We start from the raw sequence: 25,601 nt of genomic DNA on the forward strand, positions 1-25,601 counted from the left end.
GTTCCTTTGTCCCCCAGGTAGGGAGAATACTCTCAAATGCCACCTTCTCTTCCCACCTCACCTGTCACTCGTTCATTCACGTAGTAGCACACCTCCATGTGCCAGGCCCTGTGTCGGGAAGGGGGACCTCCAGGGCCCGGCCATCCCAGAGCTGGAGGGAGACGCTGGCCAGACGGGGAGCCTGACAGGTGCGGGGAGTTCACAGGTGGAACGGCTGCTGCTTGTGGAAGGGAGTGAGGCAGAAGCACTCAGTCCCCACAAGGGTCCTGGGCCAGCTACCTCAGTCACTACCGGCAAGTGTCTGTGAAACACACCAATTCCTACAATTCGCCCTGCTCGACTCAGAAACCCTAGGTGAGGCTCGGTGAGCAACCGGTCTACTCCAGCCCTGTTTCCGGCGCCACAGCAGCTCACGGCGGAGTATGAGACGGAAAGTCAGGCAGGTCCAGTTCCAGGCTGGGAGAGCAGCTACAAGAATCGGGTGGTAGACCTGGGGGAGGCTTGGGGTTTGGGAAGGACCCCCTTATAGGGCTCAGGAGAAAGGACCCCCTTATAGGAGCTCAGGGAGAAAGGCAAAAGGCCAGCCACAGGGAAAGTAGGGAAAGGGTGTAAGGAGGAGGGGGAGGGGAGAGCCGGAGCTTGGAAGCCAGTGCTTAGAGTCTTAGCCCGGAGACTTAGAGACTGGAATTCCCAGAAGGGGTGGCCCGGGCAAGACGGCATTACAGTGTGTGCCACTCCGAGCCTAGAGGCCAAGACCAGGAGAGGTTTGGGCTGGAAGAGGCTGAGCAGCACTGGTGGGAAAGGCTTAAACGAACATTTTCTCACCAGAGCCCGAAACCGGACCACTGTGCAATCAGCCTGATGCGTCCCTGGCCACCAAGGACCGGTTAGAGGTCCTGTGGGCAGAGCAGGCGTGGACGCACAATTACAGGGAAGGCAGCTCAGAGAGTCACCTGTTAATGTCCCGTCAAGTCAGTGATAGGCTGGAGGGACAGCTCTTGGCAGAGGCACGCACCCTAACCATTCTCATTGCTGTTTCCTTGGTTCCCCACATGTGTGGTCTTGGTAGGAAGGTGCTAATCAGGCTGTGTGGAATCCTCTCAAGCCGACCTTACTCACGGGGCAGTAGGTCGGGGGAGGATGACTGCCTCTGCGTCTCCCCTTTCCTGACTGCTAGCCCTGGCAGAGCCCGGATTTGGGGCAGGCAGAAGGTAAAGCTGCTTTTCTGTGTCCCTAAGATACAGGCAGCCGGCCCCTCGGTGATCACAAGCCTCTGTACGGCGGGTTTCTGCTGGTTTCTGTGTAATGTGTTTTCATTACACAAGCCCTGTGATGACTTGTACAGTGACAGAGAGTAACTTATACCTATGGAAGTAATCAATTAATCGTGTATAAAAACAGCAAATCACTATGTTGTAGCCTGGAACTAATACAATATAATGCTGCATGTCAGTTATAATTCTGTTAAAAAAGTAATCTTTCAGTATTCCATGAAACTCTACAAAACCAGTGTGAAAACCCACAGATCTAAATTAGGAAGGTCAGGCAAAGCAGAGCACACAGCCCTGGAAAGAGTAAATTAGAAACACCAGTGCAAGAGTCAAAACCCAGCCTATCACCAAAAGCACACACAACGTTATTAGATAAGAATCTCCTTAAAATTTAATTGACTAAATGTATTACATTCAATATTCCATGGGTTTCTTCTGGACAAAGGATCGGCATAAATACAAACAAGCCTCTGGGCCTTTTTCCCTAACTGATGAAGAGAAAACACAGGAGGCGAGGGGACACAGGTTCACCTTCGTATTTACATTTCGCCTTTACTTTACAGTTCAGTGCCAGAAATATTTACAGAAAATACAGTAAGAAAAAGATCATGTCTTGGCAACATACCGAAATTCATACAAATTGTATATATGATTTCAAGCAAATAATGATACTGTTTAATTTTTAGCCACAACTGCCAAGCCCTTCAGAGGAGAAAGATGTTCTTGGTCACTGCAAGAGGCAAGGACTTAGGAAACTTGGTTTGCTTCAACAAATGTTTATTGGGCGCCTACTATATGCAAGGCACTGTGGAATCCCAAATTACACCTTTTCCCTCACCATTAAAAAAAGAAAAGCATCTGAGGAACGTGAGCTGATGCTCTGAGAAGAACACTGTACAGTACATGGCTTCTTCAGCTACCGAGAACCCATAGTTTGATTCCACGCTGAGTGGGTGGATTACCTCCAATCTCTGCATCTCAGGAAAAGAGGCTGTCACAGAAATCCTTAGAACAGACCATCTCATTCAAATTATTGTTTCGTGTAAACACATAAATCAAATCTTTTCAGGAAGATATAACATGAATGGGTTTTTAAAATGCTGAATGGAGAACCACTGCCAGCAGGAGTGTCAAATTACCCCCAATACATCTTTACTATCTACCTCAAAGCGGGTCTTTGAGCAAGGCTGATTTCCACCTTGGGTAAAGTCTTACCTTCCAGCGGAAATAAATGCTCCCGAAGATGGTCTCTCTGAAAATCACTCCGTAGAGCCTCACAAATGCTTCCCCACAGTAGGCAGAAAGTAACCGTTCATAAAGGCCTCATATACACAGCCCGCAAGCAACCGACATTACTGGCCAAAGACGTAGGTCTTTTCTATTTGTAAGGGAGTCCGGAGGAGAATGGGCCACCCTGAAATCGAGGACCAGGAAATGGAGGACAGCACGCACGCACGTGGCTGTGTATGGCCAGCGCAGGAGGGGGTGAACCCACCCCGTAACTATTCCTTTCGGAGGGCCAATGCCAGGTAGGAGGAGGTCTTACAAGGAAGCACAGGACAAAAGTGGGAGCTGGCTGACCAAGAAAAGGCAAAAGCCTCCTCACTGTCGTCAGTGCTCCCAACCAGAAAGGAGGAGGAAAGCTCTGATCTCCCGAATGGGAAAAAGGACTACAAGGGGCTACCTGCCTCTGTCCCTTGGGTAATGCTTTCCTTGTCACCGAATGCCACACTCATCCACCCCCTGAGAATACCTGTCACATGCAGCAACTATATTGTTTAAGCCACAGACCAAAGTGGTCCAGGCTTCCCTTTGAAGGTTAGGAACACATGCTAGCAAATTTATCGAGTGGACTACTAAAGGTTATCACTAGGGACTAAATATGCTCCTCTGGCATTATCCTACTCGAAGTGATTCTAACAAAGGCAATAGGGTGAACTTAGTGACCATGAACTCAAACCCATACTAGTGAAAGGTTCCCAGTGTTCTTACCGTACTCCCTTTTTAGGTAAATGTTAATTTGAGCAGAAGGAAGGGGCACCTCATGAGGTAGATGTACCCCTATGTTCTATTTGTGCTGTACACACTGGGGTCTCATGCCTTCGGGGGCCGCACAGCTCTGCATCTATCCCTCCTTCCCTGGGAGATCATAGGCTTCCAGATTACAAACTGCATTCAACACCGTTATTCACTTCTCAGTCAGGAGAATTACAAAGCGTTGCCAGAAATGAGAGCAAACGGAAGGATCAGGAAGCCTACCCTCAACACGCACATCACAGTTTATTTTGCTGACAGTAAATCTGTGCTAAAGGTTTTATCTGAAGAATCACACTGAGGAAGCACACCTACATCAGTTATTTTTAACCTCTGGAATGTTATGAGTTGCCTATTGACTTAAGCCTTCTTTGTTCAAGTCCACCAGAAAAAAAGGCCCATTTTCCCTTGAAATGTCAATCTGGAATTTCCATGAAAGTTGTTAAACTTCACCTTACACCTGCTGAGTTAATAAAATATTTTTAGAGTAGAATTTGCTCATCTTTATCCTACACCCCTACCCCCATGCTACTATCTGGAAACATCAATTTATTGCCCAGATTAAAAAGAAAATCGGTTATTCAAAAATACCATACCCTGAATGGAAACAGGAGTCACAGAAGGAGGAGGTAATCTTTACCTGAGCTTAAAACAAATATGAAGGAACGGGTACAGCAAACTTAAAACCAAAAGTTGCTATGATACCCAAATTTCTTGCTCATAGATGACAAAACACATACTTTTGGAATAGAAATATCTGCACAGGGAACTAGGCCCTACATTATCCCCTCAATGAACTCCCCAAACATCAAACCAAACACACCATTGCAGCCCTGACCTACAGTCTATTGACTCCAGAGTTCACGTGGAAAACCACCCCTAAAACAGCTGTGAGCACTCCTCTTTGGACTTCAAATGTCACTTATTTTCTTAACATAAAATAATCTTAATAAAGAAGAAAGCATGGAAGAACAGGAGAAATGAGCAGTGTATACTCTAGCACTGTAACAGGAATCCTCGGAAGGTTGCTCTGGGTCTGGCCACTTCAAAATATTTATCCCTGGCAGAAAAGTAGCAGTGAGGTAACAAATATTTCCAAAACCCGGGCAGGGATTTGTTGTGCCTTTGGCTGGCAAAAGTCCAGAAAACATGACAACAACAACCATTTCTAATAGCAGTCACCCTAGGGGGTGGTCACTAATGTTTGCCAATTACAATGAAATCCAGGAGTGCCCTCGGAGAGATCTGAATTAGTAGCGTTGAGAGGCTGTTTCCTGAACCCCAAATTAGAATCCTTCATAAACTACTGCAGTTTCCTGCTTGGTCCTGAAATAAGAGTCAATGGATGAAACCAAGTAATTTTCAACCCTTGTTGCAAACTTCCATTTCTTAAAATTTAACCAAGGAATTACGAATGCTTAGCCTGTCATCATGTCCCAAGCCACACAGCAATGGAGAGAGTGGAGGCATCACTGCTGTCTCACTTTCTAACCCCAACGCCACTTGTGTCCCCTTTAAAGGACAGAGCCATGCCTCCAATGCAGATCTGCTCCTGGGCTGCCCAGAAACTGAGGCCTTCAGATAGATCTGTGCAGTAATGAGGACGATAACTTTGTGAAATGTGGAGAGGAAACATGAAATATTTTAATGTCAGGCTTCTTACCTAAACAAAACACATTTATGCTCATTTCTGTCAGGTGGACAGCTGGACAACAAATGAACTTACAAGTGAGCAGAAAGCTGAGATTTCTTTCCTTCTCCTCCATGCTATCATCAGCATGAGTCTTTGAATGTCCTGGAAGATTCTGAGACAGATTTTAATTCTGAATATAACCTCCTAAAAAGTGGAGTATAAAACTATCTTCAACTTCTAATTTGCAAATTTGATACTACCAATGCACGTGTTTAACTGAGATGCAGGAAGCCTTTCTCCTCAAAAGGCTTATATTTAACTAAAATTGTCACTTTTAAAAGAAAGTTTATGGCTAAAATGTATATCATCATTACCAGCAGGAATATGATTGTGTCTGGGAGCCCATTTCACTAGAAAGCCAAAAGTCTTCTATCAAATGGGTTTATAATGTGTTTCTTCTATTCTGGTGATTAAACAGTAAGCTCTTGGGGAGTGATTGGTTTTTCTTTTTACAGTGATCACCTATCCAATTGTTTTGCTCTGATATCATAGCCCCAAACTGGAGTTCGAGAGTCCTAGACAGACAGTGTCTAAGAAGTGCAGTTCTTGAGTCCAACCTCCTGGAAAAGTGAAGTATAAAACTCTGGCTCCAGCTGCTTATTCCGGTACTTGTTGACAATGTCTGTGATTTTCTGTTTCCGGCGGACATGTGGTGGACTGTAGGAGTCACTCTCCAGTCTCTTTCTTCTACAAATATTAATTACAGTCTGCCTTACCAGAAAACCTTGAAAAAACAGAGGGTATTCAATTCAACGTGAGTAACGAGCTGTCCAGGTGAACTATCAGTATTCAAAGTGAACTACTCTCTACAAAGTCAAACCTAGTTCATTCCATGTGCAAAACTTCCCGTCCCTGGAGAAATGGACAACACTCTACTGAGACAAAACTGCTAGAAGAAATAAACCAGGGAAAGCAGAAGTAAATCTGGTCTGACAAACCATTTTCCTGCCCTGGATTATAAACAGCTCTCTTGATTTTCTAGGCCTGGAAGTTTGTGAATTATAGTTCTACATGTACTTAAGTAGATGAAGCACAGTTTAAAAAGAACAAAACATGCTTCTTAGTTAACAAGAACGTTGGAAATTTCTTTTTTTTTTCTTTTTAGATTTGATTTGAGAGACAGCAACTGCAAGAGAGAGAATGAGCAGGGAGAAGGAGAGGGAGAAGCAGACTTCCCACTGAGCAGGGAGCCCGATGTGGGACTTGATCCCAGGGCCCTGAGCTCATGACCTGAGCCAAAGGCAGACACCTGACCAACTGAGCCATCCAGGTGCCCCAAACCACAGCATTTTCTACATGTAGGATCTATTAAGTAATATCACCATTTCTTTATTTCTACTTCTTGGTTCATAAAAATATTAAAGCAAATAAATTTTTAAAAAGAGAGAAACCTTAACTCTGGCCACATATGAAGGCCTTACCAAGTGCTCGCCTGCTGACAATCATCCCATCCACAAGCGGGATGACCATGTTAAATTTTCCAGTGGCTCCTTGAATTTTTATCCGGAATAATCCAGTGTTTAAAGGGTGGATAAAGATGACAGGAACTTCTTTTTCAAGAGTGGTAGATCTTAAGAAAAGAAAAGAAAACTCTTTTCACCCCAACCACATAAAAGCTGAAGTTCTCCATGTGTAATTTAAGAAAATTAAGGACACTTGATGCCAACTTGATGTAGTCTGATAGGACTCAACATGTCACTCTGCTCAGAATCCTCCTTCTGGGAGCCCACGTTGCTGTACCCTACCCCAAACCCCCATTAACACCTGGCCCTAATGCCCATCACTGCAGTTGGGCTTTTCAAACTAATAAAAAAAGGGCTTAAAAATGTGTTTTAAAACCACTAGGGACACAGGATAGAAGCAATGGGAGAGGAATCTCTGGGGGGTAGATCCAGCAACCAGCTGTGGGACTTTCACTTAGTTCCTCCTTCTTGTGGGGAACAATTCATCTTACATGCAATACAAATCAGGTTATGCAACTTGATATCAAGGGCAGATCTCTGATGTATGAAATAAGGTTGGCATCTGGGGTCAGAAGCCTGAGTTCAGATCACCTTCTCTTTCATTTACTGAATGTGTGATACTGAAGAATAATTTCTATCAGCCTATTTTATCCCATTTGTAAAACAGAGATGATAATGGCACTTCTTGTGAATTGTTTTAAAATACCTATTTAAACCAAAAGCAAGCAAGCGAGCGAGCAGAAAGTCTTGAGACTATAAAGCCTATAGAGATACATTGTTACTAATTTTAGAATCTAATTATACCCTTTTTTCCTTTTTGTATATGGGCAGCTAAAATAGGAATCTTACTACTATAATAAGGTTAACATTACATTTTACTTAGAAATATTTCCCCATTAAATAGCTCATTTAGTTAGGACATTTTAACTATCCAGAATGTTTTGACCAATTTAACTCTATTACTTCTATCTAATACTGGCGTCTGTGTTACAGTCTTCATTAATGCTTAACTGCTCCCACCTATTCATTTTTCTCTTTGCTGCAGATGAATATAAAATAGCAATTAATTATGCCATTTTAAAATGCCTGTTAATTTATCACCTTGTGCAAGTCTACCAACTTCTTTGATTTTTTTTTCCTTATGTTTATTTCCTATTGCCTCCATCCCTTTTGTTTTCTTATCTTTATGAAATCACAACTGATATACTGTAACGAATAGATTTTTCTATGCTTCAAGACATGCTGGTGAGCCTGACACAAATAAAGAGTGTACCTCAGAGAAGTGCTACTGTTTGCAGTAGTTTCCACACCAGTACTGATCTCTGTCAGCAGGTCTGAGAGGGGAAAGTTTTCTGGAAGAAAGTAACAGCATTACAATTAATATCTCCCTCATATTTCTAAAATAAATAGTATGAAATCTAATTTCCTAATCTCTTTATACAAGTGTGCAATGAATATATGGATTGTGATATCCTAAAATACATAATCCTGACCATTCCTACCAAAAAGTAATCTCCCTCAAGACAAATTTTAGCTGAGTGCATCTAAAGCTGAGTATTTATAGAACATGATCTGTGGTCTTTGAGAGCTTGGTTGGAAAGCAATGATCACACTTTTCCACAAACCCTGAGCTGGATGAGATACTAGGCTAAGTATGCATTTCTAATGCTCTTATGTTGCTTACATAAAGTCCTGAGAAACTTACCCACAGCAGAATTCCTAAGGACAAATTAATCTTTACACCAGAACTAGACAATAGGGTTCATCCAGAGGTGAGGGAACTGTTCCCTCTTCCCCTTTCCAGAGGTCCTGGGATGACCGGGAGCTACATGAAGTGGGACCAACTCACAACAAGCCATTCACTGTGATAACGAGACTAGCTGAAAGTTTTAGATCCACTAGTCTCATCAAATCATCACAACTAGGAGATGCCACGAGTACTCTAAGGCTTAAAGAAAGTACTTTTAACAGATGAGTACTCTAAGGCTTAAAGAAATTGAGTGGGATGCCAACCCAGGCTTGCTGAACTCCAGCGCCAGCTTTTGGCCACCACACCACATCTGTGCTTCCTCTCTTCAGACATTCAGCAAGTCACTGTCATTCTACAATAATTTTACTTATGGACAAAGTCCTTATACAGTACCTATATCATCATAGCGCTCCACCCAGACTACAGAAACTCTGGTCTCAGGTCCAAGGGGAGGCACAGGGCGACCCTGAGGAAGCTTCTTCATTCTGGAACTGGGACTAAGCTATATGAGGTAGAGAAAAGCAGAATAGGAAAAGGGGGAGGGAAAAAAAAGAAGCATCTTAATAAAATGACCCAACCACATATTCATCAAGCTGCCCAGTGAAATCACTTCAGAAAAAAAGTAAAATATATTTGCAAAAAAGCTCTTTTTTGACTCCTGTTTATCAAGTCTCAGCCTAGAATAAAGAAACGAGGGTCTTAGATTCCCAAAGAAGATAAGGAATACTGACCAATTACAATTTACATTAATAAAAATAAAACTTGGTGGGGGAGTTGCCAGGGCGGCTCAGTCGGTTGGGCGTCTGACTCGGCTCAGGTCCTAATCTCGGGGTTGTGGGATCGAGCCCCATGTCTGCTAGAGATTTTTTCCCTCTTCCTCTGTCCGCCCTTCCACCTGCTAGCGTGCACTCTCTCTCTCTAAAATAAATGGATAAATAAAATCTTTTAAAAATTTGCAGGCAATGTCTTAATGAGGGCTTCAGAGGATTTGAGTCTGTCGATTATCTTCAGCCAGTAAGCAGAATGCTTTCCTCACCTCAGCAACGTCACTGGTTTGCCAGAGGATCCTAATCTCTAAAATGTCCCATCAGCAAGTTACTTCTAGTTCTCATTTCTAGGCCAGAGGTTTCCTACTGCAATCTAGGCCAAAAAAGTCCTTTTCCTTGTCAACAGAATGAAAAAAAGAGTTGCTTGTGTCTTTGTTATCATGCAATCTGCTTCTGGTTTCCCTGCCTACCTGATCGGCATGAAGTTTCTCTGAAAGGCTAGCAGGCCTCTGCAACTCCCCTTTAGCAAACTGGCATTGAGAAACACCACTGTGAGGGCATATAGTAGGGATGAGTTTGTGCTAAAGCCCTAAACAAAGCTACGTGGACAAAAGAGAGAATCTCATATCTAAGTTGAATTTTAAAAATAAAACTGCTTATTAGCACAGAAATATACCTGTGTTCGGATGACAGAGCCCATGGCAATTCCCCTAGATTCTTATTTCCATTTTTGTTTGTGTTCTGGCAGTCACAGAAAATGGCTGTGACTAAGAGATCTTCCCCAAAGCGGTGGCAGACACCAGCCACACTCAGAGACCATTTTCTTACCATGGCTCCTAGTCATTTCTGAATCTGATTTTAGCCCTAGATTTAATGGGCTCCTATGGGGTGCCTGGGTGGCTTAGTTGGTTAAGCATCTGCCTTCAGCTCAGATCATGATCCTGTAGTCCTGGGATTGAGCCCTCTATCAGGCTCCTGGCTCAGTGGAGAGTCTGCTTCCCCCTCTGCCCTTCTCCCTACCATGCCCTCTCACACTCTCTTTCTCAAATAAAATCTTAAAAAAGGTGGGGGGCTTCTGTGATTAGGTCAGACCTACCTGGGTAATCTCTTTTGATTAACTCAAAGTAACCTTAATAATTATACCCACAAAATCTTTTTGCTGTATTACAGAACATAATCACAGGATAGCTCATCATATTCACAGGTTCTACACACACACAGGGGGAGGACATCATACGGGGGCAGGAGTCCCTGGGGGTTATCTTAGAATTCAGCCTAACACGGTGGCCTTTTTTCCTATAACCTTAATAAACTCACTCAGCAGATCTAATAGATTTTTTTTAAAAGATTCCTCAGGGTTTCTACATCTATGATCATGTCATCTGCACATATAAACAGTATTACTTCTCCTTTCCAATACTTATGCACTTTATTTCTTTTTCTTGTCATATTTCCCTGTATAGGACTCCATGTTGAATGAAAGTGGTAAGAGCAAATATTCTTGCTTTGTCCTCCATTCAGGGGGAAAGCAGTTAACAATACTGTATAGTATAACCTTAGGCTTCCAGTAGAGCTCTGTCTCAGGTTCAGAAAGTTCTCTTCTATTCAGTTGAATTTAAAGTCAACTGCTTTTTCTGCATCTACTGAGATAACATTTTTATTTTAGATAGTAGTGTAGAAATTAACAAAGGGAAACCTCACTAAAGCTGGAGGCTAGAAAAAGGAGCCATGCCACGCAAATGCAATTACGTGAATAACTGTCCATTATAAATGCCAACAGAAGAATCATCAACAGGAAAGAATAATCAATTACAGACCCCACCAGGAAAAGAAGTACATGAAATCTCCTGCCAAGAAAACCTCTGCTTTAATCAAGTTTACATTTCTTTTGTCTTTCTATTATTTGTTACAAATCAATCTTCTCACATTAATGAAAGGATCCCATACCTTCCTATCACTCACTTGTCCACTTTCCAGTAAGGATGAAGAGGTAATATGAGAAAACAAAAATAAAGACATAACATCTACTCATATGGCAAGAAAAATCATATAAAAGTAAAATGCTCCCTTCTTGCAGTAGCTGCTGTGTGTCTCACTCATTACATCTAGTCATACACTGGGCTAGTCTCCAAAGTGCTACCATTTGTACAGAGTAGACTTAAGTTGAATGTTGCATGATTAAAGATGTGGAACGTACAGCTGCTGTTGTACTTTTCTTTATTAAGGTTTATTTATTTATTTGAGAGAGCAAGAACTAGCGTGTGCACGAGTGGGGAGAGGCGGGGGGGTGCAGAGGAAGAGGGAGTAGCAGACTCCCTGCTGAGCATGGAGCCCAATGCAGGGCTTGATCCCAGGACCCCAAGATTATCACCGGAGTCAAAGGGCAGATGTTTAACCAACTGAGCCACTGAGGCACCCCACTACTATTGTACCTTTAATGGATATTTCAGGGACCAGATAAAAACTTAAGCCTGAGAAGGAATGGGTGAGAGACCCAAGCATGGTACCAAAATGGCCAAATCAAGGAAAACAACAGAGGCTGTCTCATTTGTCTATTTGCTGCAAGCTGAAAAAAAGAAAACTGTGAGAATTTGATTTTAAAAAATTAAGATACTAATGAATCAGTACTGCTATCATTACTCTCTACGTTACAGTTAAAAGGTGACTAAAGGCATGATTCTATAATTACTCCCACTGCATGACAAATTTTCAGAGCTCTATCAACAAAGTTACTTACCCGCTGTGAGGAATTAAGATTGTCTGTGTGATTAGGGAAAAGCTCAAGTGTCAGGGATGGCTGTTTTAGAATTCCAGGCATAAGATCCATATTTGAATCACTATCTTGGTCCGAGATGTTACTTTCCAAAGAATCAGCTATAGAGTAAAGAAAAAAATCAATTATATTTACTATCTCTTTAGAGAAGTGTTTAATTATGCTAATGGTCTAACCTAAGTCACTTAAGAGAAGTAATACCTCTAGACAAAAAAATTGGTAACTTTTTCTGTAAGGGGTTAGTAAATATTTTAGGCTGGTTATGTAGGTCTCTATGGCATATTCTCCTCTGCATTTTATTTACAACGCTAAAAATGGGACAACTGTTCTTAGTGGTCTGATTTGGCCTGTGAGCCATAGTTTGTCAGCTCCTGTGCTACAGGATAACTGAGGTAGGACCAGAAAATATTTTGACTTTTCAGATGCAGAATATAAGCCATCTGTTACTCTCTGAATTATTTTGATTACATATTCAATCATGTAGCATGGTACCAAGTGGCACAGGGGCATTCCGAAGCCACGGAGTACCTAGTCTCTGTAATTAAGAAGTGATCTGATTGGAGACAAGCACACAGAGTCAGAAAAAACAAACAAAAACAAATCTCAAGAAACCAGAGGAGGAGGGGCACAGTCAGCACACCGGGCGTTTCCTGACAAGAGGTGAAGACCCAACTGTGGCAAATGAAGTACAAGGACAAGGCTCTAGCTCCGCTATGAAAACAGGCTGGGCTAGAGATGAAGCAGGGACTCAACTCAGAGAGGACAAATGGGGCCTGGCTTCTGGAATTAGAGTAGATCACAGTCTTGACATGAAGGCAAACAGCTGCTAGGGATACTGACCTAGACCATGAAAGGTCTCTCTTGCCAGGTACACAACTGGCTGGAGAATATAAGACAGGGGTTGGGGCGGGGGGCGCTGGTGTAGGAAATCAAAGGCCCAAGTACAAAGGTCAGGAGGCCACCAGCATAAGGGCATGAGAGAAGTCACTAGCCTAGAGATCAGACCATAACAGTGTGATGTATATAGCAGCCCATCCTACAGATGGTCTCAGTGAAGGTGAAAATTTTCTACCTGCTGCCTGGTCAGGCACAAAGAAATGGGCTTAATTTGGGAGGTGCAAAGGCTCTTGGCAAGATAAGACTATGGGTTCAGACTGGGAAGTAATAATCACTCCTGATCCTTTGACGAACAGGCTTAATTTGCCACCTTTTCTAGGCTGTGCAGTTTCTCCTACTTGGTGTCAGAAGATCAGCCAGATGTATCTTCCAATTGTAGAGAATCTTCCAATTGTAGGATTCTCTGAGGTTCCACATAAGACTCTCAGATGGAAAGAGGCAAGTAGGTGGGGAGCTCATTCATAAATAGAGAAAAAAATGAATAAACTGGAAAATAAGCCTTCCACATATTAATTAAAGAAAGACAAAAAACAGGCTGAAGTGGGTCCCCTTCTCTACTTAAAGATTATTATGAGAGGTTCAGTCTACCCTGTCTTTAACTAGTGTTCTTAAGAAAGTTAAGAAGAGGGACGCCTGGGTGGCTCAGTGGTTTAAGCCTCTGCCTTCAGGTCAGGTCATGATCTCAGGGTCCTGGGATCAAGCCCCACATCGGGCTCTCTGCTCAGCGGGGAGCCTGCTTCCCCCTCTCTCTCTGCCTGCCTCTCTGCCAACTTGTGATCTCTCTCTATCAAATAAATAAATAAAAATCCTTAAAAAAAAAAAAAAAGTTAAGAAGAGCTAACATCCTATACCTCTGCATAATCTAAATGCTATCATGACTTAGAAGTTAAACAATGACTTAGATGACTTCAGAATATCTCCCAATGCAAAAATACTGCACAAACCAGTGAATACAAAAATAGATTTTAAAACAGCACCATACAAAAAATGCTCTTACTTAAGGACTCCACAGGAGAAGGAACTACAAAAGCTATTTCCGTAAGGGCATCGGCATAATACAGCACCTTCTTCTGTCCATTGAAAATGCTAGCCCCAACGTCTTCAGAAGAAATAACTTCATCTAGGAATGAGAAATACTACATTATTGCTCCAAAAAGTGGGAAAAATCAGTTTCATCCTGCTTCATGAAATTTTAACTGGTTAATAAAATGGAAATCAACAGAAGGCACATTTCCAGCAAGAACCAATGAGTTTTTAAGAAGAATAAACTTTAAGTGTTCATTATATGTCTTTACACTAAAATGATAAAATCTTAAATTCACAGTTTCTGAAACTACTCTATATTAGGCTACTTCTGATTAGCAAAGCCTTGAACTCATCTGTATGAGGCAGATTATGAAAACAGTTTTTCGGGAAGAGGTAATAATCCAAAGGAAGACAACTACCACAAACCTCTGAACAGAGTTAGGGCAGGTGTCTGTGTGTTTCATACTCTTGCTTTCAAGGCATTCCTGTCTCTGGTCTCTCTCTACTGCTCCTCAGCTCTGCTTCTGCTCCACCTTCCCCAATGGTCAGTGACAGAACATAAAACATACAGGCATTCTGAGTAATAGTATCTGCTCTATGCCAGCAAGAATGAATGAACAAAAGTAACATTCCTGAGAGCTAGTATAGTTCTCAATTAAAATGAACATAATGCCCTACCAGTAATACATAAAAGACCAACAACAACCTGAAAAAAACTGGGAAGAGGAAATGAACAAGTAGTTCTCCAGAGAGAAATAAAAATATGAAAAAATGCTGAAACTCAATCTTAATTAAAAACAGAAAACTGGGAGGGCCTGGGTGGCTCAGTGGGTTAAAGCCTCTGCCTTCGGCTCAGGTCATGACCTCAGGGTCCTGGGATCGAGCCCTAGATCGGGCTCTCTGCTCGGTGGGGAGCCTGCTTCCTCCTCTCTCTCTGCCTGCCCCTCCATCTACTTGTAATCTCTGTCAAATAAATAAATAAAATCTTAAAAAAAAAAAACAAAAACAGAAAATTTCTCAGCTAACAGACTGGTAGATATCTAATGTTGGTGAGGATGTGGCACACAGAAGTTTAGACCAGAGGTTAACAAACTTTCTCTGTGAGGGACCAGAGAGTAAATAAGGCTTTGTAGGCCAAATGGTCTCTGCCATAATGACTCAAGTATGAGAGCACCATAGCACGAAAGCAGTCGTAAACAATACATTAACAAGTGTAGCTGAGTTCCAATAAAATTTCATCTGCAAAAATAGGATGGGCTGTAGTTTGCCAGATCCTGGTTTCGACACTGGGAAGGCACATTGCATCTACTATAGTAGACACTTTGGTTATTGCCCCAACACCCACCCCGTCCTCCTGCATTCTGTAGCAGGTGTGAACTGTAAGTGAAACTGACTCTTCATACCGGTTGTACCTTGCCTACAGCTCTCTACCAGTGTCGGTCCATCTTTCCTGCCATAGCAACAGGTCTGGAGTGGCCAAATCACTGCGTATCTCAGGACCTGGGTGTAGGGAGGTACTGAGACCCAGCTAATCTCTCCTCTTCGGGCTAGGGTTGGTATGTGAATGTAAAGCCTGGAATGGCCATTCCAAACTATGAGAGAAGCCAGGCTAGGGACAAAATCGATATACGAACAGTAGAGCTAAAGGAAAATTGCAGAGAAAGGGAACAGGGTGCGGATTAAATGATAACAAAAATGTACACTAACCTCTGGAATTTTAATTTACATCAGATAATAAATGACCTTTAAAATATAAGCCAGTTTGGGTCAAGTTTTCTATTACTGCAACCATAAGCATCCAAAGATACATTTATCAAATTGAAAAATATGCATATTCTTTATCAGTTTACTTATAGGACTTAAATATACTCAAGCATATTATTAAAGGATATGTGGAAATTAAGATTAGAGTATATCCCCAAATAGTTCCATTCAACCTTGACTGAAATCAGAAAAAATGACAGGTCACAAGTCACCATGGTATTCAGTGGGAAACCTTGAGAGAATACATCTGGTTAACAGAGCAACTCTGATAATTTAAAGCACTGGACACAGGTATCACCCACTTCAGAGATAATATTAACTCTCCAGTGACTTCAGGAGCCCTCAGAACAAAGAGCCAGAAGGGGCAAAGGTCTTAAATTTAAATTTATACTTGCCCTGGTATTTATTATTCTGATTATAGTTCCCCAAGAAGATTTGTAGATATGGGCATGAATCTCTCCAAGATAGTCAGGTGTTTACTACAAAGGCTTTTATATAATGTCCCAAGAATGTAACCTTTAATGATAGCCACGATATCTATAAAACACACCTGTTAACAGAAAACTGTATTGGGCAAAATATACATTAGCAAACTTGTTAGCAAATAAATCTTAATTTATTACAATACTGTTATACAAAACAATTTGTTTACTCACAATATAAAAGGGAACTTATTAGCCTTGTGATATTTAAGTCATGAATTTTGTATTAACTACCTTTATGTGTCTATAATTTTTTCCCCATTTGCACAAAAGACATCTGAAAGAATATACAAACTAGTATTAAGTGGCCTCTTGTGAGGAGTTGAATTAGGGGAAGAAAAGTTTTCTTTAATATACCTCTGGTTTGTTTCTTTGTAAAATAAGACTACAAACTTATAGTAAAGAGGGAGAAACCAAAAGTAACAAAACAAGGAAAAACAATGACCATTATGAGTTTTACCTTGTTCAGGTCCTTCGCCATCATCACAACTGTTAATAGACCAACTGGTGGAAACATGCCCAGTCCAACCTGGGTGTCTGCCCACATCTACTGACCAGCCAAGGGAAAGCAAAAATTCTAGGAAATGTGGCTGAACATTTCTGGAAGATTCCACATTCTTTAAAATCTGAAATACATACCAATCATCAGCCATAGTGAAGGAAACAAAAGAGCATATCAAAATAAATCTTGAAAATAAATAAATAAATCTCCATAAAATCCGTTAGCTTTAAAGTATCTGACAAATTAAGTCTAAGCTCAGAATAAACTTGGGAATACATCCCTTTGGTTAAAAATGATGCTTCTAGTTAAGACAGATTTGGGTTCAAATCCTAGCTGGGCCTTGGGAAAGTTTCTTAACCTCACTGTTACAATGTCTTCAACTTTAAAGTAGGGATAATAATGATGTTTGCGAAGAGTAGCTGCGATAATTCAAGTAAAGACTTTAGCTTCCCCTCTTGCAAAACAATACGAACCAGACAAGTTTACTTAAAGTAAATTAAAACTGCAATGTCCCTGTTTTTACAGACTTTACTGTCTGGTTAGTGAGATACATTACACAGGTATGTGATTATTTTATTACACATCATAAGAAAGGATATAAAAAGTACAAATCTATTAAAAATTCAATAAAGATTAGGTATAATTAACAAACAAGCGAGAAAACATCCTTCTCCAAGTCTCCATCCTTCTCATAAAAGAGAATGCAGCCATTCCAGCAAAAACAGAATGACCAGAAGGTTCTCCCTTCTTCACTAAATACAAGATTTAATACCTGGGCTTTTTACTTGTCTCAAAAAGAAAAGTCCCTAAAATCATAGTTTTATGATTCCCCCTCCAGGGGGCAACTGGAATCTCTGAAGACAGTTCTGTCGTCGCAGCTTGTGGGGTGCTACTGCATCTAGTGACCTATTTGTAGGACAGCTTCCATAACAAAGAATTATCTAGCCAAAAACAGCAATAGTACTGTTGTTGAAAACCCTACACTAACGGAAGAAAAATGAGAAATCCTCTACAAATTATAAATGAAAAAAGGGGAATGTATCAAAACCAGCAAGGGAATATTTTTTTCTTGAATGTTTCACTAAACTTTTAATTTAGTAATTATAAAAACATTTAACTTTTATTTCATTTTGTATTCAATGTTATCTCCCTTGAGAATAAATGACTAAAATTATTAAGTGATTTATCTGAACTACAGTTCTTAATCTAAGATCATTTAACCCATAATCTGATATCGGTAATATTAAAAAAGTCTGCAGTATGAACTGCATCTATAAAACACATAAGCAAATCACACAACATGAAAGCAAAGAACAAAAGGATCGCCTGACACTGAACACAGCAACACTGTGTTCAGGTAACACTGTTGATATAACACTCAAAATCAGCATACAGAGATTTGAGGCATTCTTGAATTCAGAGAGGGGTGAGCGGACACTGATTCTATAGGACCAGGGAAACATAAATCTGCCACCTGAGCAACATCTTAAACATGAGATTCTCTTAGACCACTGCAGACTTTCTACCATCAGCCAAATGACAGTGATGGAGTCTGTCTATAAGTCACAGATGTGGCTCATCAGAGCTAATCTATTCAAGACCAAACAGAGGCCTGAGAAAATCAACATATGGGGTGTTCCCTCTGTTACTTGTCAACCCACTGGGTGAAACTTGCCAGGCCATCACATCTTAAACACTTGTTAGAAGTACCTTATGTAGTTCACCCACAGCCCTTCACAGTCCTGTAAGCGTAAGGAAACTGATTTGACAGCCACTTCCAGTTTTCTTTCAATTAAAATTGTTATTCAGAAGTGGAAGTTTTAAATAAACAATTTCTGAAAAATTAGTCAAGATACAATAGATGAGCAGATTCTAGCTGCCCTGGCTGGCGACTAGAAATTACCCTAAAGCTATCCTGCGGCTAGAAAAGGTGGGGCTCAGACATTCTATAGGAGGCTGCAGACTGGGCGATGCTCTCATCCCTCTCAGTGCCTAGAAAGCTAAGGAAATGGAATTAGTTTAAGAGCTATCTCAACGGTCTGTGTCTTCTTTTACAGGAAGGAGAAAAATGACCCTACTATTGTCATACGAACCATGCATGAGACTTCTTCCAAACAAATCCCCCACCTCTGCAGTCAACCCCCTTCTCAGGTTCTTTCAAATACCTGGAGCCCACTCGTCTCACCTCCAGCCATCATAAGCCCACATGAGCCCAAGCTGCAAGTATACGGGACTCCACAGTGAATTTGGTGAAGACGGAATTCTCTCTTAACCTCCAGGGCCATTACACATGCTACGACTTTGTTAGTAAAAACCTGCTTTTCCCTTTTTCCCACTCTCAATATAACCACAGATAACAGCTAAAATATTTTCCTCCTAACCTTCTCAAAAGGAGGTTAGGTTTTCCTGTTCATGGCTCCTATAAAATGCTTCTAATTAGCACACTTTACTATGACTGTTTCTTTAGTCATCTGTCTTCCCCTTTAGATGGCACTTCTGGAATGTCAGATACCTTGCAGATCTGTTTACCACTACAACCCTGGCACCTAACTGACCGTGGACACTTAATATTTAGTGAGTGAATAGCATGAGGTGAGAAATCTCATATTTTCTAATAGTTCACCATTTATAATAAATCTCATAAACCAATCTCATTTTCTAATAGTTTACCAGTTATCTAAAATAGTGCTTCTAATAGAAATAAACATTTTGTGACTTTGATAAATTTCTTATGATGTGTTCAATTTGGTTAGCTACCACTGTTATAAGTATTACCGTAAAATTCTGAGACCATGTAGTCATAGTGCCCTGTATATCTAATACTGTATTTGGTAACTCTTCCTTTGGCCCTTTCCTAGTCAAAAGTTCATAGCTGCCTGCCAATTCCATGTTTCAACTATTCATTTCCAACAGATGCTTTAACTCTCTTGTCATTTATTCTCCATTTTCCCATTATCCTTTATCTTATATTTTTCTTCATACTTCTCCTACTCTCTTTGATACATGCACCAACTTAAGTCTTCTTTAACTTAAGTTTTACTTAAGTACTCCGCTTCTGTCCTTTATTTCAGGTGTTCTTCTCCCCACTGTACGCTATGCATGCCTCAACTGAAATTATTTGCTTGTGAAATTACCTGCAAGGTAAGCTCCTTGAGAGGAAAGACTGTTACTCATTTCTATACCAGGCACTGAAGATGCTCAGTAAATATCTGCTGCTGTTTTTCACCTTAAGCTTTTTGTGGTTAACCTTCTGTATTTCAGTTTCTTTTGAATCCGAATTCTTTAAGGGGAAGAAAGACACATTATGGCTCCTCTCTACATCACGTTCTTTTGAGAGTCAAAAGGCTTAGGACTCTGAGCATCACGATTTTCATTAACTCCATTCTGAACTGGTTCACAGTCTTTAAGCATCACATATAACCTACCTACCACTATGGATAAACACAGCCAAGTAAAACTTTTTAACATTTATAGCATAAAAAATTATCCCCAAAATGCAGAAATCTTACCTCCTGGTTGGTTTTCTGACCTGGTTTCATATAGAAAATAAAAACTGTGTCAAAGGGACGACATGGCAAGAGATCCAGATACCCAATGTCATCAAAAAATCCAGGTATCGTGGAATCAAGTGCAATAAGGTGAGGAGGTAGGCGACTATTTGCAGGTTCCTACCACCAAAGGAAGAAAGGAGAAATTATTATCTCTTTTCATGAATCTAATTATAAAAGCAATACTTGCTCATAGTTTAAAATATATAAGTAAAAAAATTATAAAGTGGCAGGAAAAAACACAACCATTATCCTAAACTAGAAAAACTATTTCACATTCTTGTATATTTCCTTTCAACTATTTTTTTGTCAGACAATTGAGATCATACTATGTAGACAATTTTTTCTTTTCTTTTCTTTCTTTTTTTTTTTTTTTTAAAGATTTTATTTATTTGACAGACAGAGATCACAAATAGGCAGAGAGGCAGGCAGAGAGAGAGGAAGGGAAGCACGCTCCCCACTGAGCAGAGAGCTTGATGCGGGACTCAATCCCAGGACCCCGGGATCATGACCTGAGCCGAAGGCAGAGGCTTTAACCCATTGAGCAACCCAGGCGCCTGTATATAATTTTTTCAAAGACAACTGAGATCATACTCTGTATATAATTTTGAATCCTATTTTCTCTGTAATCTATCACACTTTCTAGTAAAAAATAAATTTCACAGGAGTGCCTGGGTGGCCCAGTCGGTTAAACAGCTGACTTATTTTTAGCTCAGGTCATAATCTCAGGATTGTGAGACTGAGCCCCACCATTGGGCTCTGTGCTGGAGCCTGCTTGAGATTCCTTCTCTCCCTCTCCCTGTGCCCCTCCCCTGACTCGTGTGAGCTCAGAGTAATGCTCATACTCTCCACCACCAACTCACTTTTCTACAACTCAGAACATTTTCCATCAACGTGCTGAAACCCAAAACCAGAAATGTTACCCTTGCTTTCCTAAAACATTGACCCTGGTAGCTGCTAGGGAGTAAAAGCAGAGACAACTTCTGCCATGAGCAACTTCTTCCCTGGTACACTTCAATTGTGCTTTTCAAAACAAAGCAGCCTTAGTACAAACTCTAAATCCACCTTAGGCAAGCTATTTCATATTTTTGAGCCTGTTTTCACATCTGTAAAACAGGGGTAGTATCACTTTCCTTGTAAAACTGTTTTAAGGAGGGACGCCTGGGTGGCGCAGTTGGTTGGACGACTGCCTTCGGCTCAGGGCGTGATCCTGGAGTCCCGGGATCGAGTCCCACATCAGGCTCCCAGCTCCATGGGGAGTCTGCTTCGCTCTCTGACCTTCTCCTCGCTCATGCTCTCTCTCACTGTCTCTCTCAAATAAATAAATAAAATCTTTAAAAAAAAAAAAAACTGTTTTAAGGATAATGGAATTAAGAATAATGGCAAGAGGGGTGCCTGGGTAGCTCAGTAGGCTAAGCGTCTGCCTTCAACTCAGGTCATGATCTCAGGATCCTGGGATCTAGTTCCACATTTGGGTCCCTGCTCAGTAAGGAGTCTGCTTCTACCTCTCGCCCTTCACCTCCCCACCTCCTGCTTGTGCTCTCTCTTTTTCAAATAGATAAAATCTTTTAAAAAGGAGGAAGACGAAGAAAAAGAAAAATGGCAATATCTGGGCCCTGACTGGTGCAGTCAGTAGAGTATGTGACACTTGATCTCAGGGTTGGGAGTTCAAGCCCCATGCTGGGTGTGGAGCCTACTTAAAGAAAAAAAGAAGAAGAAGAATGGCAATATTTATCTTCCAGGCTGACTGGCCGTGCTCTAAGCACTGCATGAAATATCTCATGCAGCCTCACACAGCCACAGTGTGGCGGGGACTTTCACTGTCTCCGTTTCAGATGAGGAGCTAAGACTCGGAGACGTCAGGCAATTGCCCAAGACCACAAGGTTGGCAAGCACTGGTGTCAGGACCTAAACCCAGCCAGTCTGACCTTAGAACCTGCACAACATAAGAACTTCTCGGCTCACAAATACTTGTTACTTTTTAGAAGAGGCATGAAAGAGCAGAGCCCACTGTAGACTGTACCTTCAGTCATAAATGTTGATAGAAGATTTTTAACATTCTTGTTCTAATTATCTGTAGATTTCATTTATACACGTGATATGGGCCCTACACTACTCAGCAAATTTCAGTGCTAGGTGTATTACCAAAGCAGCCCCCTCAGACGGGGACTGTCCCCTCAATCCAGAAGGATTCATGGGACAAACGGTCTTGGACTTGCAGAGTAAAAAGTACAGCATCACAGATTTCATTGATTTGCATGCAGGATAAGATTTATTTATTTAATTCCTTCTGTTCTTATAAAAATATTTTAGCTATCATCAAATCCATGTTAACTTATGAATATATTTACTCATAGAGGTTTAGGAAAATTACCTTCAGTGCTTCTAAGGACAAAAATCCAAAGTGAGAAAGGAAGAGGCGTGCTGTTTGGAATTCCTGGGCAGGAGGTGGAGGCTTACAATCCGTAACTGGATCAGGAAAACTTCTCTTCCGCAGCTCTTCCTCACTTTGTTGTTCAAGATGTACTTCATAAGCAATCTGCTGGGTCATGCCATTCCTTAATTTTTCATGTCTTTCTTCCAACTGAAAAAAACCAAATATTTAATTTTTTTGGAACTATCAGAAAAGTAATAGGATTAATCTTAATTTAAGAATAAAAATAAAGCTTTAAGCAACAAAGGAAATGCAGATAATTTTCAGTGATCAACACAGAGTTTCAATTCAGTAGAGAATGCAACCAAGCAAACACGTTTCAAGGTTAAAACAAATACCTAAAACTGTAAATGAAGCCATTCTGTCTCTGCTTCCCCTCAAATGGGCAAGAAAGGGGTAGGGGTTGTTGCTTCCACTCCCTCTCCCTCACCACTGTCCACCCTCACCCTGCAGCCCCTCATGTTCAAAGTCCTCGTCTGAATGGATTACTCCACTAGATTCAGAGAATCTCCCCTACCCCCTGCTTCGCTTCTGCTCACCTAGTCTAACTCGATCCTCTGTGGTGAGCAATGATCCTTCCAATAGCCTGGCTTGTATTTCTATAACCTCCTTAACCCTCACAACTTTGGCCGTCCACAAGAACACTCTGTACCTTGGATAAGCTGTCCTTTCACGAGCTACGATGATGAGATTCCTTGAGATTCCTTTCTCCAACCACAAGCCCCCTCCTGTATCTCTCCCACACCTTCACTCGCTGAGCTGGGCTTTCCCACCATTGTGGGCATTCAACCCCTCCTCATGTTGTCCCAGGCTAGTAGTATCCTGGCTTCATCTATATGCTAACCAACCCACCTAACCCCCACCAAATCTAACATTTTGGTACCCTCTTCTAAACATACAAATGGCCATTATTCTTCCATATTTTTACACCACTCAAATTTTTTTACTTAATGCCTCCAGATCCCAAGGACCAAGCAATTTTATGAGCTATCTTTTATTCCCTATTTCATTGCTAAGAACTAAAATTAAAATTTACATGCGCTCCTTCAGTTTCTCTCCTTTCCACCTTCAAATGTCTCTGAATCTCCACCTGCTCACTCCTTCTCTCCTGTCTTACCAGAAATATGGTTTTGCTATTTTTTTTTTAAGAGTCACTCAGACTCTTATTAGATTACTTAGCGCTTTCCTAGCCCATCTTACAGTGTTAGCAGACACAGGCCCTTCTCCACTGCTTCCTTCCTTTCAGCCTCTAAGCATGTTCATATTCCTCACATCTATGAGTTTAAAAAACAGAAAGAAAAAAGTAAAAACTAGCTTTGCCTTGCCTTAGCTAGGCCATTTCCTCATGCTGTTATCCACTTTGTACCCTTCTCTTAACTGCTAACCGTGTAGTTTACGTGCACTGCCTCTCATTAACCACTCATTCCCCAGCCCCTTACACTAGTGTCACTGACTTTGGACCTGCTCTCAAGGGTCACCTGCACATTCATGCCAAAATCCAGAGGTCTCTACTTAGCGCTCCTCCTCCCTGATCTCTCTAGCTAAAGTAAGCAGCCTCCATTCCAGCCCTATTCTCTCATGCCCTGACATACTTCTGCCCCCTGCTTCTTAAACGTCTCTCCTGATCTAAGATACCTATTAGTTAATCTAATTATCTAAATCTAAAACCAAATACATCTTTCCCATCTTGCCAAACCTGTCCTCTTCCTAAATAATTCATATTTCTATAAATAGCACTGACATCTCCTTTGTCACTCAGCTTCAGAATCTAAGTTCTTCAGTTTTTTTCCTTCTCTAATCAACTGAAGACTGCTTGGGTCTATCTCTATAGTACATTCCATGTGTTTCAACTTCTGCTATTAATCAGGTAGTCCTTCCTTTTCCCTGCCTGGATGGTCATCCAAATCTCTGAATTGGGTTTCCCTTCTCCAAATGCCCTCCAGAGTGCGATCATGTCTCCATCCTGCTGAAACCTACCACAGACTGGCCCAGATGCCTCTCTAAGAGAGGTCCAGGTCCTTTGAATCAGCTGCAAACTACACTTGTCTTACTACTTGGTAACCTGGATGACAGAGATCTAAGTCATCTTATGAACCATCTCCAGTAACATCAAAAAAAAGCAGTGTCTCAACCACGGCAGTTGTTCAAGAATGTTTATCATCACTCCCTTAACAACAGCTGACAATGACTTATCTTACTTCTTCAGTGACAATTTCATGCAAATCTGGAATGCTCAGATCTGCTTTCACAAAAGGAATCTTATCCACCTCTTCAGGAAATGGTCGATGTTTGACAGTATATTTAAATCCAACATCATTTTTAGGAACTGGACGAGGTTCAGGTACAAAAAGCTGTGAAAATAAAACAAATAAATAATGTTATGTGCATTACATTTGGTGTCATCTATAATGACACACACTTTCCTGGTCTCTTAGATGCCTGTTTCCCTAGGATTACATAACACTGGAACTCAGTAAGAATCTGCAAATACCACTGTTAATACTAAAGGTAAACAGCCCATGTACCAGTGTACTCTTTTATTTTTACAAAAATGTTCATCATTTTACAGATTTTGTGACTTATGGGTTGTATATCTCTAACAGTCTCAGGCCAGAATCTCCAATAAGTGGTAAACCAATGGATAAAGCAGTTCAGAACTTAAGGCTCAAATCTCCCTCTCCTCAAAACATCCGATATAAACAAGCAGAAATTTGGGTCCCTTGGGCCTCTAGACAGTGAGTCTAACTGAACACCAAATCTAGATGCTCATGGCTCCACATCCCTGCTTTAATATACATTAACTGTGTGGCTTTTGTTTTTGCATCTGAAAAGTGCAAATATCCATCATCAGGATGTTGTAATGATTAAATAAAAATGTACAAGATACATATTAAAGCACCAACAGATTTTAATTCCTTTCCCAATCTCCTTCCTCCTGTCTTTAATGCTAATTTACTGGCTTACAGTGCCTTCAGAATGTGATCTACATGACGCCACCAAACAAAAACAATGGTGTGCTCCTCACAGGGCAGAAACACAGTTCATCTAAAACAGACACCTAGGATGTTAAACGATTTTAGACACATGCTCCAATTTTGTGGCTGTCTCTCTTAAATGCTGGTGACACATTTAATGAAGTCATGTTTTAAAGACATTTTATAACGTAAGTAAAAGCTTCTAACATTGTAAGTGAAAAG

General features: G+C 41.1%; 1 protein-coding gene across 7 annotated transcripts in view; it reads right to left on the minus strand.

Moving 5' to 3' along the window:
* Positions 1 to 1,639: 1,639 nt before the first annotated feature.
* Positions 1,640 to 25,601, minus strand: part of RALGAPB (Ral GTPase activating protein non-catalytic subunit beta) — an 80,987-nt gene continuing 57,025 nt past the window's right edge. For all 7 annotated transcript variants that reach the window (XM_044263045.1, XM_044263044.1, XM_044263042.1 and 4 more), the window contains 10 exons: positions 24,603 to 24,755; positions 22,345 to 22,554; positions 19,932 to 20,090; positions 16,381 to 16,546; positions 13,646 to 13,768; positions 11,716 to 11,852; positions 8,605 to 8,713; positions 7,735 to 7,813; positions 6,420 to 6,568; positions 1,640 to 5,722 (listed from right to left, as the gene is read on the minus strand). In XM_044263045.1, coding sequence (XP_044118980.1) covers positions 5,529 to 5,722; positions 6,420 to 6,568; positions 7,735 to 7,813; positions 8,605 to 8,713; positions 11,716 to 11,852; positions 13,646 to 13,768; positions 16,381 to 16,546; positions 19,932 to 20,090; positions 22,345 to 22,554; positions 24,603 to 24,755 — 1,479 coding nt within the window. In that variant the 3' untranslated portion in view covers positions 1,640 to 5,528. The remainder of the gene's footprint in view (positions 5,723 to 6,419; positions 6,569 to 7,734; positions 7,814 to 8,604; positions 8,714 to 11,715; positions 11,853 to 13,645; positions 13,769 to 16,380; positions 16,547 to 19,931; positions 20,091 to 22,344; positions 22,555 to 24,602; positions 24,756 to 25,601) is intronic.

This window comes from Neovison vison, chromosome 8 (genome assembly GCF_020171115.1).
Source record: "Neovison vison isolate M4711 chromosome 8, ASM_NN_V1, whole genome shotgun sequence".
NCBI lineage: Eukaryota > Metazoa > Chordata > Mammalia > Carnivora > Mustelidae > Neogale > Neogale vison.